General features: G+C 42.4%; 1 protein-coding gene across 2 annotated transcripts; it reads left to right on the top strand.

Annotated features, from left to right (window-relative positions):
* Window positions 1-2,834: 2,834 nt before the first annotated feature.
* TAF5L (TAF5-like RNA polymerase II, p300/CBP-associated factor (PCAF)-associated factor, 65kDa) lies at window positions 2,835-18,659 on the top strand. 2 transcript variants are annotated; one of them, XM_009891137.1, is made up of 4 exons: window positions 2,835-3,057; window positions 7,985-8,089; window positions 10,886-11,610; window positions 17,628-18,659. In XM_009891137.1, exons 1-4 carry the CDS (start codon window positions 2,916-2,918, stop codon window positions 18,423-18,425), a joined length of 1,770 nt encoding a protein of 589 aa, XP_009889439.1. In that variant the 5' UTR covers window positions 2,835-2,915; the 3' UTR covers window positions 18,426-18,659. The 2 variants fall into 2 exon arrangements, with proteins under 2 accessions (XP_009889439.1, XP_009889438.1); XM_009891136.1 differs by having other exon boundaries at window positions 2,916-3,057; window positions 17,631-18,659.
* The last annotated feature ends 1,109 nt before the right edge of the window (window positions 18,660-19,768 follow it).

Genomic DNA, 19,768 nt, shown 5'->3' on the forward strand with positions numbered 1-19,768 from the left:
CCTTTTTTGCCTTTAAATTTTGCATCATTGACCTATTGTGAACTGGCTCAGTTTGAACCCAGTTAAAGGCATTTTGGCAGGCCATCCTTATGTTTATTTTATGATACACTCTTAATTTTGAGGGCTTGATAAAGCATATTTGTAGGAATGTTGGGTTTGCTCTTCTTGCACTTTCCATGAAGGCTTTCCCTGCTCCTGTGACATTGCACCTTGTAATGCTGAAATATAAAGGCAAAGTGAACAAAGAAACAAAGATCTGAAATGAAAGTAGGGGTGACAATGCGTCTGATGCCAAGGGGTGTTTCTTGGTGAAGGTGCATTTCCTGTAATGTAGTTCCTGTTCTGTCACCTGGGAGTAGGGACAGAGATCTCCTTGAGATATGGCTCATAACACATACTACTCTGACTGCCGGGAGGAGTATACGAGGCATGTGAAGGGAGCAAGAAACTGTACAGATTGCATAAAGCAGCTGCAAACACCACCTTGCTAATCCTGGCTGAAGAAACTGGGGCTTCCCTGTTATCCTCAAAGCTCTGAAAAAGCTTGGACTTAAGTCAGCTGCCAGCGAGTGCTCCTTTCCCAGGCCCTTCTCTCTTGCTGCTAAAATGTCTGGTCCTGATGTTAGAATTTGAGACTGCTGGGTAACCTACTACTTTTTTTTTGCCTATCATTTAACATTTACCATTTTCTGTGTTGGTCATTTGCTTGTTCAGCAGCTTGAAAAGGCTGATCTCAGTGCTCCTCTTGTTTGTCACTGTCATTTCTAAGGGTCATTTGGAGTTCTGCATCTTTCAGACACCAGTTTTTGGTTTCTCCGATCCATTATGAGTTTATGAGGAATTACCTGCATGTGCATGCTGAGCCGTAATGAATAAGGGTTTTCTCACCAAATCTAACCTAGCACAAATTGATCCTATAACTGAAGCAAAAAAGTATGGGCAATGATATTTCTAGATGCTCTCTCATTGCAGTTGAACCACAGACCTGAGGCTGATTTGCACAGTTTTGACTGGCTAAACCACTTCAGAAACATTTAGTTGAATCTGTTCCATGCCATTTTGTGAGTGAGTTTCTTTTGGATTATAAGCCAAGTACCACAATCAAATGCAAACTCTCCAAAATGGTTTCTAGACCTGAAATAAGCATCTGTGAGAACATCTCAAATGTAATTAAGTTGCTACCCAAACCTAAGCTGTATGGCAGACTGTGTGCAGAGGCATTAGTGTGGACCTGAGCAAGTCAGTTGTACATGAGTCCATGTTGCTAGCTGTAATGCAGAATGGCAATGGCATACAGTGCGAAGCTTAGTTCAGGGTGTGTTTTAGGAGGGTGCTAAGGTGCTCGTCCACCCCTCTTCATGGTCTTCATTAGAATTCTGTCTTTCCTCTAGTTTTGTGCAGCAGAAGAAGTGTTATATTTGAGACAGTGTAAGTCTCAAATCTAGGTTCTTTAATTGCAAGGAAGATGAAAAGGAAGTTTGCTTTTGGAGTGGGTAAAGTTGTGATTGAAACCTGTTATTTTAATAAGTCTATCTGGAAGTGCTTTGAAAACTCCACACCTGTTGATGCCCCTTCCCCACCCTCAACAGTTATTTCACCTGTGAGAACAAATGGAAGTTTTTTTAAGGTTTTCCCTAGAGCATATGGGTTTGCAGTTCCACACATCTGTTTAACTTTTACTGAAACCTTGCGTCCCCATCTGCATGGAACTCCACGGAGGGCTCATTGTCCTAACAAGCAGGATAAGCACTAAAGTGGCTCATTTATGATCCTATTTTTAGAGCTGCCGTTTTGTTGGAAATAGTGTTCTTACAAGGAAGAGGAATGGGCATCCTTGTCTGTCTCTGAAAAGTTGTGTTTCATTGGATTTAGCTGCTCAAACCAGAAAGCATGTGCACTTGTAAAATGTATGCAAGTCTTGTGGCAGCGGGGCTGTAAGGAACTATCTCGAGGCAGCGTGTACTTATTATTCTGGTAGAATAAAACTGTTGCTTAGGTCTACTTTATAAGCCTTTTACATTATCTAAACATCTATGTAAAATTGATGGCTATTGCGAAGGATTGGTGGCAGTCGGTGACTACCCAAATAGCAAGGGAGCTATTGCATTCATCTTGCTGAGGTTCTTTTATTACAAGCCAGAGGCTAAAAGCTAGCATCAGGCTCCTTTTGGTTTTGAGATACTACCAAGTGGTGTTTGTGTGGATGGCTTTCAAAATTTATATAAAGGACACTAAAAAGGATTTTTTAAAAAAACTTTTGTAGGAGGGAAGTCTAGATAGACGGGGGCAGGCAAAAAAGGCAGAAGGCTCCGCTTTTGGTTTTAATGTCGCTGTTTTTTTCTGGGAACTTACCTGACTGAAGTGCCAAAAGTTTGGCTCTAACAGTCAATAAGCTCTTGCTTCTTGGACTCCCCAAATAGGTAAAATCGGTGTGCTATTTAAAGCATTATGATTCTGAAATTTCCTTCCTGTATATTAATTTCTCGTTCCCTTGACTCTTCTGATATCATTTTGTTGGTTGGTCAAGCAGGGGAATCAGAAAATGACTGAAGAATACCCGAACTGCTACTGTGAAAAAGTAAGGAGGAGAAATGTTCCCTTTTTGTGAGTTAATTTTTAACAAAATCAAATACTCCAGCTCACCACTGCAGTTTTAGTCCAGAATCCTCAAAAGTATTTGGATTCCTCGGTGAAATTAGGAGAATGAGGCAGCAAAGTATCTTCATGGATGTGATTCAAAGTGTCTGGTTACACCTTAGTACTTAGAGGCGCATGCCTAAAGGTTTTGTTTCATACTTCAGTAATGAAATTGGTTGACTTCAGCAACGAAAATACTGAGCCGTTTGTTCTCTGTCAGTCTTAGCATATACCTACACAGTAAGAACCCCATCATCTCTTTCTTTTCTTTTGAGGTCATGAAACGCGTACGCACAGAACAGATTCAGATGGCAGTGTCCTGCTACCTCAAGCGCCGTCAGTATGTGGACTCAGAAGGTCCCCTAAAACAAGGGCTGAGGCTGTGTCAGACTGCTGAAGAGATGGCAGCTAATCTCACAGGTAATCCTGTCATATTTTCCATGCATGCTTCTTGGCGGAGTTGTGACAAGTGCGAGTATGTATATTGGTAACTACATGAATTAGTCTGCACGTATGGACAGCTCTTTTGAAATGAAGAGATTTCCCAGTGTGAAGCTGGCGTGAGTTATGAACTTCTGAAGAATGAAAACATGGATGAAAGTGTAAAAAGGTGAGATTCACAGTCTGTGAATCAACAGGCTGAAATACCAAGTCACGGTAGTGGAAAATGCATGTGTTGTATCCCAAAGAACACGAAGTCTGGTGAGTAGTGGTGCTTTGGGACAGAGGTGAGAAGCAGCTAGGTGAGGAATTAAGTAGAAACAGGAAGATATGTTGTACCTTTGTACTCCAGGAGAGCTGTATCATGCGAAATGGAAATGATACAGGCAGTTCCTTTCTCTGGCCTCATCAGCTTTCTAGTTGTGAAAGCTCCGCTCTGTCACTTGAAAACTCTCTCATCCTTCAGTGGATCCCAAAGCACCATCCTTCAGTGGATGAGAGAGTTTATTTCCCTGCATGCCCTTTCTCCTCTTTCTTAAAGGCTTCTGAATCCTGCTACACTCTCTGCTTTTAAGATCCTGTCTGTGGCAGTCTTCATTGTAATAATTATTTTTGTTATTACAAACTATGCTGCTGCTTGAGCACATACAAATATTGAAAGGATGCAAGCAACATGGAGGTTATAAAGATGAAATTTACTTAATAATAGAAAATACTGGGCTGACCTTTGGGTGAAAATGCAAGGAGGAAGTGTTTTCTGATAATGAAACTGCTTAGATTGTGACTAAGAGTGGTGAAGACCTTAGTTACTTGTGATACAGCTTGATTCGATAAAACATTAGTTGCTGTATAAGTCTGTGATTGTAGCTAGATACAATTGGATGCCAAAATAGCTCTTAACAGCTCTAGAGTATTTTGCCATAGTTACAATCCAAAAATGAGTGACTTGTGGGTAAGTGTCCAGGCTGACTCTCTCAGGGGCCTAAAGGAAATTGGGTAATACTTCGTTATTAGAAGTGACTTATATCTTCTTAGTACTTCTCATTTTCTTGCTGTTTTCAGAGTAACTATCGGAAGGTTGTTGCAGCTCCCTGGAATAATACTGGGGGAGATGGGGCAGGAATGGAACCAAAATAAAATGCTGAATAGTTTTTGATGGGAGATTTTACAGGACAGATCAATAGAAAGGTCAGTGTTGAAACGGGATTAGAACTTGTGACCAATCAATACGAGGACGACACAAGAGTATCTGAAGTAAGAGAGATGAATTGGATCGCAAGCCCTTGCATTCGCATATGGCATCATGCAGAAAAAAAATGTTTCAAAGAGAGTGAATGAGTGCGTGATTGGGTTTTGTCTTTTTACCAATCTTCCACCAAATGTTATTACTAAATTTTTTCTTACTAGTGTGTATCCTCTTGCCAGTGCAAGGGTTTTGTGGCTGATGATTCAGAACTTAGTCATCAGTTTTCATTAGAACTGAAAATGGTCTACGCTTATGTATTCAGCTGCTTACTAATTCTTCTTGTCAAACACGGTTGTAGTAAGATGTCAGTGAGTATGCTGCAATTCCATGAATGACTGTTGAAAAAGAAAAACCCAGCTTGTACTTACTCTGACAACAGAGTCTGAAAATACTTTCTGCTGCAGTCATCTTAGTTTTGCAAACTGAATAAAAACTGACCAGATTCTAAAGCCTGCATTGCTTTATTTCGGGGGAAGCGATAAAATATTTTTTTCTGAAGATGTTTTGCTTGTTCCTTAATAAAACTCACCGTGCTTTTTTCAGCTCTTTCCTTTTGTTTGACTTTTAAATTAATCAGCCTGTATAAATGGAAGAGTTGCCTACTTCTGTCTTCAGTTCTGTGATTTCTTCTTTCACGGTGCAAAGCGTCCTCTGTTTTTGGTTTTAAATAGTTTTGTTTCTCAGCTTTACCTCAGCATTTCGCTTTGTCTTCTTCCAGAGTCTCTTCAGTTCCGCCCTTCTCCATTGCTTCATATACTTGCTATATCTGTACAGGTCTGTCTTCACAGAATCATAGAGCAGCCCAGGTTGGAAGGGACCTCGAAGATCATCTGGTCCAACCTTTTCTGGAAAAGGGAGCCAAGATGAGATTATCCTAGCATCCTGTCCAATTGCATCTGCAGTAAAATACAGCCTCGTGACTATCCCATATTTCTGTAGAAAACTAGAAGAATATTTGAGGACAGAATGAGTGACTAAGGAACACGTTCCTCTAATATTGCCCATAGGATACTATTGACACATAGGACTATCTGAAAAAATGTAAAATTGTACATCGACACACTCGCATAAAAGAGGAATCAGTGGCTGTTCAACAGCATTGACAGTAGCCCCCCATTTGTTAGCTGGAAGCAATGCTGCTCGTAGCCAGCACACAAGATCAGGAGGGTACTGTCTGTATCCCTGACATAGGGGCGAGTTCCTTTGAATTTGGTATCAGGTCTCATAGCTGGCTGCAATTACTGGAAGTGATGTCAAGGAGCAGATGTTTCCAATAGATGGTCTAATGACCACTAAGGAAGGTGTAAACGAAACTATGTTAGATTTACTAATATATGAGAAGGATATGGCCAGTGTTTTATTTCCACCAGGAGAAAAATACACCTGCAATTTTACTCTTGTTTTGGAATCAGTTGAGCTCTTGATCCTTTTTGCAGTTCTAGTTGGTGTAAAGTTTTGGGAAGGAAAAGAATGAGAATTTGAACTTGTTACAACTGTCTGGTATGTACAGTTCGTTTACCATTTGCTTTATGGGAACAAGCTCTAGCATCATTACTGAAAGAGTTAGGACACAACGATTGCCTAGTCAGACTGTTCAGGATAGGTAGCCAAAGACGATGTTCCTCTTTAAAGCATGAAGCACATCTTAATTTTGGAATTAAGTTGCTCGTGCAGAGAAAAGTTTTATAGGTGGCACGGAGGGAGCACTTCATAAAGCCAAGGACAGCAAGCTGTGTTTGCATGGCATGAGCAAGGTAGCAAGTCATTCCTGTTCCTGCTACTGCTGAAATGAGGCCACCGGAAGTCTGTGAAGAGTTGACCCTTGCATGTAACCCTGTGACATCGCATAAAAGACAAAGCCTCATATTTCTGTTTTGCTTTGCTTTTACAGTGAGTAGTATATGTGACATTGAAAACCGTCATTAAGCATTTTTGAGTTACTACAGGTGTGCGCATGCAGTTTACTTTCTCTTGCTGAATATTGATTATATTAAATTTTAAGTGCAAATAGTGGAGTTTTTTACTTCAGCTATTAAGTAATACCGGTATGTGAGCCTGGAGTTCTTACCATGAGTTTCTGAAGCAGCCAGGCTGTCGAAAGCGCAGTGTATCTGTACCTTTCAACAGGCTGTATTTGTTTATTTCTAAATTGATTTGAGAGAAGATAGGGCATTGGTGCTGGAATTTGTATTTGTTTTTTCCGGTGAGGGGATGATGAGCACAGCCCAGCTCTCTGTTTCCAAAGCTGAATTTGGATTGCCCTGGAGAGTTGGTAAACATGCCTCCTGTATTTTCATAAGCTGCAGGAAGATAGACCTGCGTCCTACCAGAGAGAGAGAGAGGGGAGGGGGGAGAATAGTGACAGGCTGCCTGTACGTACACCATGTGCTGATCTCTTTCTAATTAGAAGCATTGAGACAAGCTGGAGGCTGCCCTATCTCTCTTTAGCATGTGAACATTTGATGATATCGTTTATAGACTTCCAGGGCTGTCAGAGTTGTGCCTCTGTGCGTGAGCCAAAGGCTGGAACAAAAAGCGATCAGTCAGGAGTAGGAAGGCAAAGAGAGAGGGTGGAAAGCATGGGGGGCAGGGGAGACTGAAGGAAGTTGAAGGAGTTGAAAGTGAGAGTAATGAAAATAGGTTTTGTGGAGGGGAAAACAGTTATGAATTGAAAAAAAAAAATTAGGAAAGGAAAACAGTGAAACTCCTTGCCTCTTCATGCTCTTCTTAGAAGACCAGATGAATAAACGTATTAGTTTTAATTTTATGATTCGCATTTCTAATCACTGGTATTTATATATGCTTAGGGTATGTTGGTGGGTGTCTGTAAACTTGCACGGTGAGTCCCCTGTCAGATTCGGAGAGGTTTGCAGAAAAGCAAAGGTTTGGTGCCAGAGAAGAAGCCAATTCCTTTTCTAGATAGTTCAGAACCACTTTTCCCAGAGTCAGTACTGGTTCTAAAAATCAGTTTACCACCACCTCAGGAGACCGTAACAACTGGGTTTGTGGTCAGATAGCAGCTGCCTTTTAACTTAAAATCCTTAGGGAGGAGGACACATTTTGATTAAAAACTACTAAGTGTTTGCTTAGAAACTCAGTGTGTTTTCACCACCACCTCTGGGATACTAGTAAATGATAATGATTATAATTTGTTGTAAATGATAATGACTGGTACAAAGAATTTGAGACTCTGAAGTGTCACTGCAGACCTGTCCATGATGGTTGGTGGGTGCCGCTGAAAAAGAAACTTTGTTTTGGAGAAAGTTGTAAATTCCTTTCCTCATTTTTTCTGAGTGCAAAGTAGTAAAACCGCTGAGAATCTTGTAAAACAGTTAAGAGATCTGTGATGGTGTTACTCTGAATTTCTTGGGAATATAAGGTCATATTTGAAAACTTCAAAGTGTATTCTGCGGAGAGCAGGTGAGTTGCTGAGGTTTTTAGGGTTTTTTTTTTAAGCTTTCAGTATACTTTCTCATTCATGATCTATAGGTTGTTAATACTGTGTTTAGATGCTTCGGACTATGTCATCCCTGGATGGTTTAAACAATGAAATGTCATCTTGGTGGCTGCATTACCTTGAATTTTATGAGAAGCTGTGTTTCCAGACACATGCAAAACTCCTTAAACCCATATTTAATTTTTACTTATTTTGTTTCACAGTCCAATCTGAATCTGGTTGTGCCAACGTTGTGTCTGCAGCTCCCTGCCTGGCAGAGCCACAGCAATATGAAGTACAATTTGGACGATTACGCAATTTTCTCACAGGTAAATATCAGGAAGCAAGGAAGAGGAAAGTAACTGATTTTCTTGTCATTCGAGTGAGTAAAGGACAATGCAGTAAAATTTAAAATCATGTCTCTGACAATCTTTTGATTTCTAGTTTTGAGATTTCAGTTACTACAATTAGAAATATTTATTTTTTCTTCTTTGTTATTTTCTGAGTGCTGAGTACCTTTGGCTTTTGTAGATAGCCGAGTGCCCTTTCTTATTCAAGCATTCGGCTTTGTGTATCTTCTAGACAACACCATACATATACAGGACAAGAAGATTAGAGTATTGTATGTGAAAGGCAAGTAACTTAGAAATTAGTTTAGTTCTATGCTGTCCCCTAGTTTAGGGCTTTAAATTTTATTCATGATTAGCTTATTTTTATGACGGTCTGGATTTTTAAGGGAGAATTTTTTCCCTTAAATTTATCTGTACTGGCTTTGAGACTGGAGGTATATCAAAAAAAGTGAAAAAATTGTCATTCAGTAGCGTGATGCAGAAGACTAATGATTTTTCTTTTTTTTTTTTAATAATTTTTTTAGTAATTAAAGAAAAAGGGTACTCCTGAGAACATCCTTATTTCTTCTATGAGTCCCAAATGTGGGAAACAGAAAACAGATAGGATTTTTAGAGAACAGTACTAAGGAAGGTGAGGTTGCCGCCACTCCTGCCTTTGGGCACACCTACGTTTGTCCAATGTAAGGATTTGATCCCAGTATGCATAACACTAGGATTAATATTCCTGATAGTTGCTGAAGGGAGAGGGAATGAGGAAGGCAGAGGCGGAGAATAGTGGTGTCTTAGCCTTACCATCTGAAGCAGTTCAACACCACTGCACTTTATTATTGGAGGTAAATCCATACAGTTCAATAGATTTTTGAGAAGCATGATTGCTCTGTTCAGTGGCTTAAATATCACTTGGAGAAGTGGTAGGCATGGTTTTGGTGTTCAGGTCGACTGTTTTCATCTTTTTTGTCCCTCTTGCTCAGTTTTGATTTCTTACACACATGAACTGCTTCTGTTTCTGCAAGGAAGTATCTTGCCAGTCAGCCACAATGCGCAGCAGGACACTTTCCATTTCTGTGATGCCTGCCCCCAGGGGCACTGAGGAGTGGGCAGGGGACTAGGACCAATGAATAATGTAGGAATTACTCTAGAGGTCTCTAGTTCAACCAGCTGCTCAAAGCAGGGCAAGATGGGCGTTTGATCAGGTTGCTCAGGGCCTTGTCCAGCCAGGTTTTGAAAATCAGAAAGTGTGGAGATTGCTCTGGGCCCCAGCTGCAGGGCTGAGCGATTTGGTGAGAATTTCCCTTGCAGCAGCTTGTCCTTTCACTGAGCACATCTGAGAAGAGGCTTGCTCCTTTTCCTCCATAATGTCCCACTGGGTACTGAAGGCAGCAGTTGCATACCCCCTTATTCTTCTCCAGGTTCGGCATACCCAGCTCCCGTAACCTCTCTTCATGTGTTCCTGGGGAACATTTTCTTCGTTCCTGTTTCTGCAAACTTCCCATCTCTTCCCTTTTTACCCTGCTGCAGAGTGAGGTCCTTTCCTTTGTCGCATTTCTGGACTAGAGCACCTGCTGGCTGCTTAGAGCTTTTACTACATACAGACCACTGGTTTCACTGGTATTGGCCCAGTTTCAGTGGGGCAGAAACGAGAATGATACCTAAGTATGCAAATATGTATGTATACACTGCACACCACACTCTGTAGTTACTCATACAGAAATGGGAGAGAGGCAGTGTGGACCAGAGAAAGTCTGGAAGAGTGCTCAACAGGAGAGGAAAACTAACCTAATGGAAAAGGGGGGGGGGGAAGAATATGCATTGGTGAGTGGCAGGAGGGGAGAACAAGCTGAAAAGAAGCATTGCTGTTGGAAGGCCAGAAGTGCCGTTTGAGGACCAGCAATGCCTATTTTGTTGCAGTAATTTGGGCCTCCAGCAACTCGTTGTTCTGGTCCTGCATGCTGCTGTGGTGGTGTGCGGCAGGGCTCCGCTCCTTAGGCTCCCTGCAGCCGGCTGGATGTGGGAGGGAAACAGCCCCAAGAAGCTGATGCAGGAGGGGTGGAGCTGTCACACAGATTAGTCTCTGCAAGGTACAGCACAGCCTAATTGGGAGTTTGTTACACTGTGTACTAGGAATTACTGCTGGGATTTGCCTTGGCAGAGAAACGGGGGGAGAGAGAGAGAGAGAAAGCGCACACATCGGCAGGCACAGAAATAAAACAGGAGCACAGCATATTGCTGTACATTTTGGAAACTGTAGCTTCCTGTCCCCCCAAGACAAATCAGTTCCATCTGATGCACCACGTCCAAGTTTTATGGAAGCTGAAAGGAAAAAAAGCCACCTAAGTTCAGGCCTGCACAAGCTAGGTAAATAATTTTGACTTAAACATGTTAAATACTATTTTAATTTTTTCAAGTCCGTTTATTGCAAAAACACAGAGGGCATATTCTTTTTAAATACATAGGGGAAGAATTCAGCTGTCACGTAGTTTGAGGTTGTACTTTAATAGCTGGCCCACACCTAAAAAGGGTTTTGAAATCTCTGCATTTTGTTCTGACAACATACCTCACTGACTTGAAAATCTCTCTTCAGATCTGTAAATAGGAACTGTATATCCGCTTTAGGTGATAGAAGAGGTTCATGTAGGTGCTCCAATAGTGTCTTGTCTTGCTTGCTATCTGATGCCACTGTCAAGGCTTTTTTCAGTAATTGTCCTTGCTGTGTTTTATTCCCAGTAGAAAGTGGATTAAGAAATCATTCAAAGTTTGTTGCGCTTTTTTATATAGATTCAGATTCTCAGCACAGCCATGAAGTGATGCCTCTTCTGTATCCCCTCTTCGTCTACCTCCATCTGAACATGGTCCAGAATGGCCTAAAAAGCACAGTGGACAGTTTTTACAGCCGCTTCCATGGCATGTTCTTGCAGAATGCCAGCCAGAAGGATATCATTGAGCAGTTGCAGACTACCATGACTATTCAAGATATCCTGTCCAACTTGAAGCTCCGGGCTTTTCTGGACAACAAGTACGTCATCCGCCTTCAAGAGGACAGCTACAACTACCTTCTTCGCTACCTCCAAAGTGACAACAACAACGCCCTGTGCAAAGTCCTGACCTTGCACATTCACCTGGATGTGCAGCCCGCCAAGAGGACTGACTACCAGCTCTACGCTGGTGGGAGCTCCTCGCGCAACGAGAGCAACGGCCTGGAACCCAGTGACGTGCCAGCTTCCATTCTGCAGAATGAGGCAGCGCTGGATTTACTGCAGGACAGCATTAAACGTGTCAAGGACGGGCCCCCTTCCTTAACGACCATCTGTTTCTATGCCTTCTATAACACAGAGCAGTTGCTGAACACTGCAGAGATTTCACCAAATAGCAAGCTGCTTGCTGCTGGGTTTGATAATTCGTGTGTGAAGCTGTGGAGCCTGCGTTCCAGGAAGTTAAAATCTGAGCCCCACCTCGTTGATGTGTCCCGCATCCGCCTGGCTTGTGACATCCTGGATGAGGAGGTCTGGATAATTATTTTTTTTTCTTTTTAATTCCCCCTGCCCCCCCCCCCTTTTCTGCCCAGGTATTTTGGGCATGCATTGCGGAGTATCTAATAGTGTCTTAAGGGACTGTGAGGCTGTTGCACAACCTGTCTGCCTTGACAGACAAATTTTGTAGCCTGCTCTCATCCTTGTGCTTTTCTCCAGTGGTTGTAAATGCTGCACTGAGGTGCAATGAGTTTGTGCTCGGGTCATAGTTATTAGTCCTAGGTGCTGATCTCCCTCCTCCAGCTGTCCTTGAACAGGTGGCAGTACACAGGCAGCCCAGTAAGGGCAGGTGACTAGAGAAGGCTCCCATCCCTGAGGAGCCTTCTTATGGATGGGAAGATGAAACAAGGAGGTGGGAACAGTAAAAACACACTGTGATGAATGAAAACTAAAAGGAAACTGGCTCAGAACAACCAGTCAGAAGGGTGGAGAGAAGGGGAGAGACTCGGGAAGAGGAAAATAAAGACCAAGGGAGGAAGGAGCCAGAGGCAGCTGGTCTGAGACCTCAGGAAGGAGGAGGGATGCCCAAATGCAAAACTGTATTTAAGGAACCACCTTAACCAGAGGTGAAGAGTTAGCATGGAAAAATTACGCAAAATGTCTCTATTAAGGAATCTGTGTTGTAGAAACTTCAGAGGCTTCCTACGCTGGAGTGCTGGAGACAAGGACAGGGATGTCTGTGCCTTCACATGCTAGGCTAGATAGCATCTTCTAGTTTACTTTTTTTTTTTTGCCTTCTAGTCACGCCCTTCCTCCCCTCTCACCACAGCTGCCCACGTAGCATCTTATATCTGGTTAGAGATCAGAATTTGTGACTCTTCCTTTGTTTAATCACTCCCCTCTTGAAGTGTGTGGGGGGGAAGCCTCATTTGTTCTTGTGTTGAGCATTTAGCAGGAGAAACATCCTTTCTTTTGCTGTTTTTTCTTCTTATAAAAAAATACCTAGTGGCAGGGTTCTGTTTATTTTGGAAGGGTGCAGAGAGCTTGCTGTAGGAAGGGATCTATGGGTAGGGATTGCTTTGTCAGTCAGCTTGAGAACTAGAGGCAGGCATCCAGGTGAGATAGCACAGCAGCATGCTCACCTCTTCCCAGGTTAACTCTTTCTGCAGGGTGAGCAGGTAAGTGGGTCAGACTAGCCTGAGATAGAACTATGGACTTGTTTTCATTATAAGCTGCAAGAGTTCTAGGACATGTGACTCTGTGTATTGCTTGTCATGGAAACCAAATGTCAATAATCTGCGACAGAGGAGAACTTCTCTGGTAAATCAGCAGGTCACCTCCTTTGGCTCCAGACTATAGAAAAGTGAGATATTGCCAGGTTATCAGGAGTGTATATTAGCCTTTTTTGGCACGTAGACACATATTTGCATACTGTACGTGTATTATGAAACAGCTATGGAAGCTTGAGTGCAAATGGCTCTTGTTGGCTATTTAATATTTTGTGTATCCTACAGTATTCATGCACAGGTCTAAAACCAAAAACTGGTCAAAGACCAGCACAGATCAAAGTCGTCATTACCCTGAATGACTTCTACCACTGACAAAACAAATAGTGACCTGATCAGGAGTTCAAAGTTAAGGGAGGATACCAGCCTGAACACACTGCTGGTTGTGTGTCCTGAATGAAAAATGCAAACGAAAGCCTATGGACTACAAAGGAAATAAATTCCAGTATCTGGGAGCCCTCAGTGAAAATACACAGACACCCACAGGGTCGTAGGTGGGAACAGACCAGCACCTGCTTGGATGCCACGGGAGTATAAGCCACAGATACCAAGACAGACCAAACAAGACTGCCCTGACTGGGCTGCAGTCATCGGTAATGCAGCTCAGTGTGAACAGGGGCTGTGTTTCGGACTGTCGCTGCAGTATGATCAGCAACAATTCACAGTGACAAATCTGATTAAAACTTCGACAAAGAACAATTCTGAATGTGCTTTGCCGTTACTTCAGAATATACTATAGAATAACTTGTGAGGATGTTAAAGTTGGCTGGGTTTTGTAAGGTTTCTTCATTTTGGTTTTTTTTTAGTTGATTGCTGTGTTGTGTAATTAGCTTCGGACACTATATTTAAGAGGTAGTGTTTGAAAGAATTAATCCTTAGATTGGTTTCTGATTTGCTGCAAGCAAATAGATCCGTCTGTTCATGAAGATATAGAGGTCTAAAAGTGCGAGTTTCAGTGGTGGCATTTCCAGGGTGGCGTTACAGTTAGACTGTTGGGTTTATTAATTCTTTTTGTATATGTATAAAAATGAGGTTGAGACTTGGCAAAAGTGTTGGAGAATGATGTTTTTTCCTAGTCTGTGTAAAAGCTTTTGTGTCAGTAAAGTCAAAGTCTTCTACTAGGCGTAGCTTTCATAAATTTTGCTCAGTGTGATGGCCCAGTGCACTTCACAAGTGTTGTCTTGCTTCTTGGAAATAGGAGAGAGAGACTTACTATTCAGGGATAAAGTAATTCCATTTTATTTATAGTGGCATCTCACAAATGCCACTTTATAGTGTCTCTTTCTTAAGGTCTAGTATAAAAATGCAGTTTTGCAGCTGGGCAAATGGACGCGTTGTCTCTCTGCAATTTTGCCATGCTTATCAGTGGTACTACATAAATCAACAACAGAAAATAATACTCTCTGTTCCAAGCCAGAAGAGTGGCCACCTTTAAATTCTGTGAAGACTAAGACTTGACCCCATTTAGCTCTGCTTCTAAGATTCTGCTTTTGAGTGGCAGCGGTCCTTCAAGTAGTAGTGAGCAGTAATGATACCGACTCCTTGGTGGATGGCACATGGGAGGGAATTCTGGAAGGAGCAGTAAGAAATATCCTGCAAAGACAGCCATGGTGTCTGCTCCCTCATCTTTCCCTGAAAGGAAAACTTACTTCTCTTACTGTAGGCTAGTAAGAGATCTGCCCTTTTGACACCCAGGGAAACTTGTTACTAGTTAGAGGAGAAAAAAAAAGGGGGGGAGGGGACGGGGGACAGTGAAATGTTGTTTTGGTTTGTTTTTTTGAAGTTATCATTGTTGCTTTTTGAGGCTCACTCATTCCCTTGAGGCCTATACTGGGTGGAAGATCTAGATCATTTTTGTCAGCTAAATAATATTTGCTGCTTACAAGGTTAAATGCATCAGCAGTAAATTTTTCTGGGTCCAGATGACTGTCATGCAAAATCCATTACTGATTTAAGTAATAGCTGAGGAGTTACACAGTCTGTCCATAGGTGTATCATTTGGAAGGTGTCCTGTGAAACAACATGCCAATGTTTTTGTTCTTTTCGGTTTCCTAATAATACAATTTTTGGGAGTCTTGTACTTACTCAGGAGGATTCCCTGTTCACTGTCGAAGAGTAAGTTTTCTTGGACTCATTTCAGTAGTGTTGGTACATTTTCCAGTTCTGTCCTATTACTTAAAATCTGTTTTGATAGTTCTTCTTTTCAAAATGGGTAATACAAATAATAAAAGGTAGCTTTTTTGGGTGTGTACATTACTGTTTAAAATAGGCTTATGTAACTTAGTTTCTTGACCATTCCAAGGAAATACAAATCGTTCATGCAGTGGTTGCACCAACAAACCACTTCAGAAAGAGCTAACAGATATTTGGGTAGTGCCCAGCGGTATGTTATATCCCAGAAACATATTCAGTGTGTGAAATTGGAATCCTGAGAAGAATATTATGAAGAGAGATTCCCTGTCTCCCTGCTGATTTCTAGCACAGGTTGTAACCTTTCTATAGCTGCTGTAAAGGCTCACCTACATGGTAGTAGCTGTGGGATGCAAGGAAGAGTGTGCTTGATCTGACAAAAAAAAATGAAGCTTCATTCTGCAAGGTAGTAATTCAGTGGCTGAACTTCCAGCTGCTTTGTTAATCTGGTCAGCAGACTTACTTGGATAGGGAGGAAATGGAAAAGTTTAGTGACTCAGAAGCATTATAGGTATACCGGTTTTGGTGAGCTGTAACAGCAGTGTGCAGTTGTTATGCTAAATGGGTGTCAAACAGAAGTCAAAGATAAGATTTGCTACCTGTGACCATATAGGAGTGTGGTTTTGAATGCTGCAGAAGGCATTGTCAAATAAGCTGCTACTGTAATACAAGAAAGGAAGATTAGGTCCTTGAAAGAGAAAGCGTATGTGCTTGCACACACCCCAAGAAGCCCTGTATGAATGTGAAGGCATAAAATTAAGTACCTGTACTTACAGAACTTACAGAAACTGTAATACAATATCAGTAATGTGAATGAGCTTCCACTGGTAACTTGTCAGGAATCTTACGGTCATAATTAAGTAGTATAAAATGCTGCAGGTATCAGCCTCTCTCCTTTAATGTGGTAACATAGCCTAGAGATGCTGTGGATTCCAGCAAGCAATGCTCTATCTGAGGTAGAAAAAGCCATTTGAATAAGAATGGGGCTTTGCATGCTAGAGCCTGCAGTTTCTCTCTGCCTCACCTCCATAGTAGAGATGAAGTTGGCTCCCAGCCACATCATAAAACTCCCATGGGCACTGACTGCTCTGAAGAGAATTAACATTGCTAAACGCGGCTTGCTGCCTACCACTAAACAAGCAGTTGAGGTGGGAGAAAGGCAGCAAGCTTGCTAAGTCAGAGTTTGCTCACCTCTGATGTGAGATTTGAAACCACTGGAGGAGAAGAGCTTTCAGGATTATTGCTAAGTCTGAAGCAAAACTGTCTGCGTCCTGAGGTCAGAGGGACGGGAGATGTCACGTCACCCAAGAGAGCTGCTCACGACGCACCGGCTTGTGCTGGTCGTCAGCGGTCCGGCAGCCCTGGGGAATTGGTTTCCTCTCAGGGCAGGAAGTGCTCCTTCGGCAGGAAACAGGACAGTTTGTGATGATAAAAGTTAAAGGGGCTGCTCACAAACAAAAGGGCGTTGTATTGAATTTGATGTGCAGAGATTGTCCACGGATGAGTGTTACTGATTCAGTACTGAGGAAAAGTGTCTGCCTGACAGCCCTGAGGAAGGGTTATCTCAAGCTACTACACAGGTGCACCCCAAGCCGTGCTTATCTCACACTCTGTCAGTGAGACCGCAGCTTGCTGGGCAGGGACACTCTCTTGAGTTGAGATTTGTTGAAAATTGTGCTGCCTGTGGCCTTTGATTGTCAAGAGATGCTACTTGAGTAGACTTTCAGAGACACTCACCCTGCATTGGGAGGTTCCTTTAGCACAGCTCACTGAGCAGTCTTTAAACGTGAAAGCCTTTACTTGTGACTATCTGCCCTGGTACTTGAATTTGAGAATTACAGGATAAAAAGGTTACCAGTGCCATCCTTTTTGTGATTATTCATCTTCTACCCCAAAATAGATCCTTTGACCTAAATAAGCTGCGTACATTTGCTGTTCTTGAAGGGTGAGGTTGTGAAAGCATCCAGATAGAGCTTGCATGGATATAGATATTATGGCCCTACTGGGTTTCTGTTCACATGTGGGACTGAGAAGGAATGTCCAGCAGACAGCATGCCAAATATGCTTTGTCTTTCCGTCTCCTGCCTTTTGTTTAAGACATCTGTGTTTCTTTTTCTCTGTTGTGAGATTCCCTTCCCATAATGACCACACCAAAAGAGCAGATGCCAAGATCTGTTTCAACATCTTAGCCAAAAGTTTAATAGAGAGTGGATAGGGAATAAGCATATGTTTTAGCAAGTGGAAAAATGTCATAAAATACTTTTTTTTTCTTTCTTTTTTCCCCTATTTGCCTACAATCCCAGGTTAAAGGTGCCTTCTGGAGTGGGCATGAGGCTACCTGAAATGAAGATAAAACTTTTACATAAACTCTTACCTCCCTATTTCTTTCAGCATTAACTTAGATGCAGCAAATGCACTAGCAATGTTTGTGCCTCAGAGTTGCAAAAAATGCGCCATGTCTAAAATAACGCCTTCAGTATTAACGCCCGCCTGTTTTCATCATGGTGGTTCCTGTATTTGTTGAACAGATAAACATAGTTTCCTTTCTTGTTTATTTTTCTCCTCCCCAACCAGGAGGAAGAAGATGACAGCGCAGGCACAGAAATGAAGATCCTGAGAGGACACTGTGGACCTGTGTATAGCACGAGGTTCCTTTCAGACAGTTCGGGACTCTTATCTTGTTCTGAGGACATGTCCATCAGATACTGGGACCTCGGAAGTTTTACAAACACTGTGTTGTACCAAGGACATGCCTATCCTGTCTGGGACTTGGATATTAGCCCCTGCAGCCTGTACTTTGCCAGTGGTTCCCACGATCGCACTGCAAGGCTCTGGTCATTTGATCGGACGTACCCACTGCGAATATACGCAGGCCATTTGGCAGACGTAGACTGTGTCAAGTTCCACCCCAATTCCAACTACTTAGCGACGGGCTCCACGGACAAAACTGTGCGCTTGTGGAGCACTCAGCAAGGCAACTCGGTGCGTCTTTTCACTGGGCACCGTGGCCCCGTGCTAGCACTTGCGTTTTCTCCCAATGGTAAGTACCTGGCATCAGCAGGTGAAGACCAGCGGCTAAAGCTGTGGGACTTGGCCTCAGGAACTCTTTACAAAGAACTGAGGGGGCACACGGACAACATAACCAGCCTTACTTTTAGCCCCGACAGTAGTTTAATTGCTTCGGCGTCGATGGACAATTCAGTCCGGGTCTGGGACATTCGGAACACTTACTGCAACGCCCCTGCAGATGGGTCTTCCAGTGAACTGGTTGGTGTATATACCGGACAAATGAATAATGTACTGAGCGTACAGTTTATGGCCTGTAATCTTCTTCTAGTGACTGGAATTGCACAAGAAAATCAGGAACATTAATTTTTTTTTCTTAGGGAAGCGGGTGGGTGTATTGAATGCCAGAGTCCATTGCAAGCTGAGATTACTGACTGTGAAACACTTTTCTTCCTCTGTCCCCTTGAAAGGCATGTTCAGCGTGATGCAAATGCTTTAAAATGTCTTGCCCCCAAAAAGACTGTGGTGTTGAACAGAATAAGGAAAAAAGGAGGAGTGATGAAAATACGTATACATTCTAACCTTGTAGGGATGGGGAAAAGGGGAGGAAATCCAGTAGCCTGGGGAAACCAAAAGCCTGGTCCAAACAAATGAAACTGCCAACCAGATAAGCTGCTGATCTGCACTTAAATATCCTGCATTGATTGATGGGCACATCTTACCTACTGTTAGCTGAGGCTTGAGTGTGTGGAGAACTACTGGCCCAGTGGTTTTTGTTTCGTTTTGCTTTTGTTTTCCTGGTATTGCAGAGGACCAGCATTTTAAGACCCTTATTTTAAAAGAACATTATGTATTTTCTACAGTGATAGTGGTCCTAAATATTACAGCTCCCTATAGCACTTCTGGAATATTTTGGACTAGCTAAGTAGAAAATACCATCTTTCTTTTTAGGACGGGGATGTAAATCTGACCTCAGTTGGGGCCCATCTCTGCATTGTCATTTGGGTTTGGTTCCTGGTACTAGCTGTGATATTTGTATTTATGTTCCATTAATTAGGAATCTTCCTGAGCCTGGTTGCACTGTGTTTTGAGGATGGGAGGACAGTGGGGGTAGAGTGGTGGCTTTAAGGGTAATAAACAACTTGCCCTGTCTGGAGAGAGGGCACAATAGAACTGAAGCGGCTAAGTTTGGACTCCTAATGGAAACGGGGCATGTCAATCCACCACTGCACCTCACAGAAATATTTCCGTAAATGGAAGTTGGCAGTCTAGGGAGAGGGGGACGGGGAAAGAGACACACAAAGTGACATGGGAAAAAATAGTTTTACTAAATTATTGAGCGTACACAGAGGCAGCTCTGCCAGTGTTGAATTTTTCTCAAAAAATGTTGCAATATCAGTTTCATGAACACTTTGTGAGATAAATCATCAGCATTTACAACAAGGATCTATGGAAAAAGCACGTTCTAGTTTGTCATTTGGAGAGATTAAATATTTCTGCTTTCTGGAAAGAGTTATTTTGTATTTTGTTTTCTATTAAAAGCATTTAGTTTAAAAAAAAAAATAAAAAATGGTTTGGTCCCTTTCTGGGAAACTTGGTCTGACTTGCATGGGAAGGAGAGGGCAGGAGCATGCTTTTCCTACACTGCTTGAGCCGGAGCCTGCTTGGCACTTGGAGGCTGAATCTGGTGGTCTCACTCGTTTGCTGTG

The sequence above is a fragment of the Charadrius vociferus genome, unplaced genomic scaffold (assembly GCF_000708025.1).
Source record: "Charadrius vociferus isolate BGI_N301 unplaced genomic scaffold, ASM70802v2 scaffold78, whole genome shotgun sequence".
NCBI lineage: Eukaryota > Metazoa > Chordata > Aves > Charadriiformes > Charadriidae > Charadrius > Charadrius vociferus.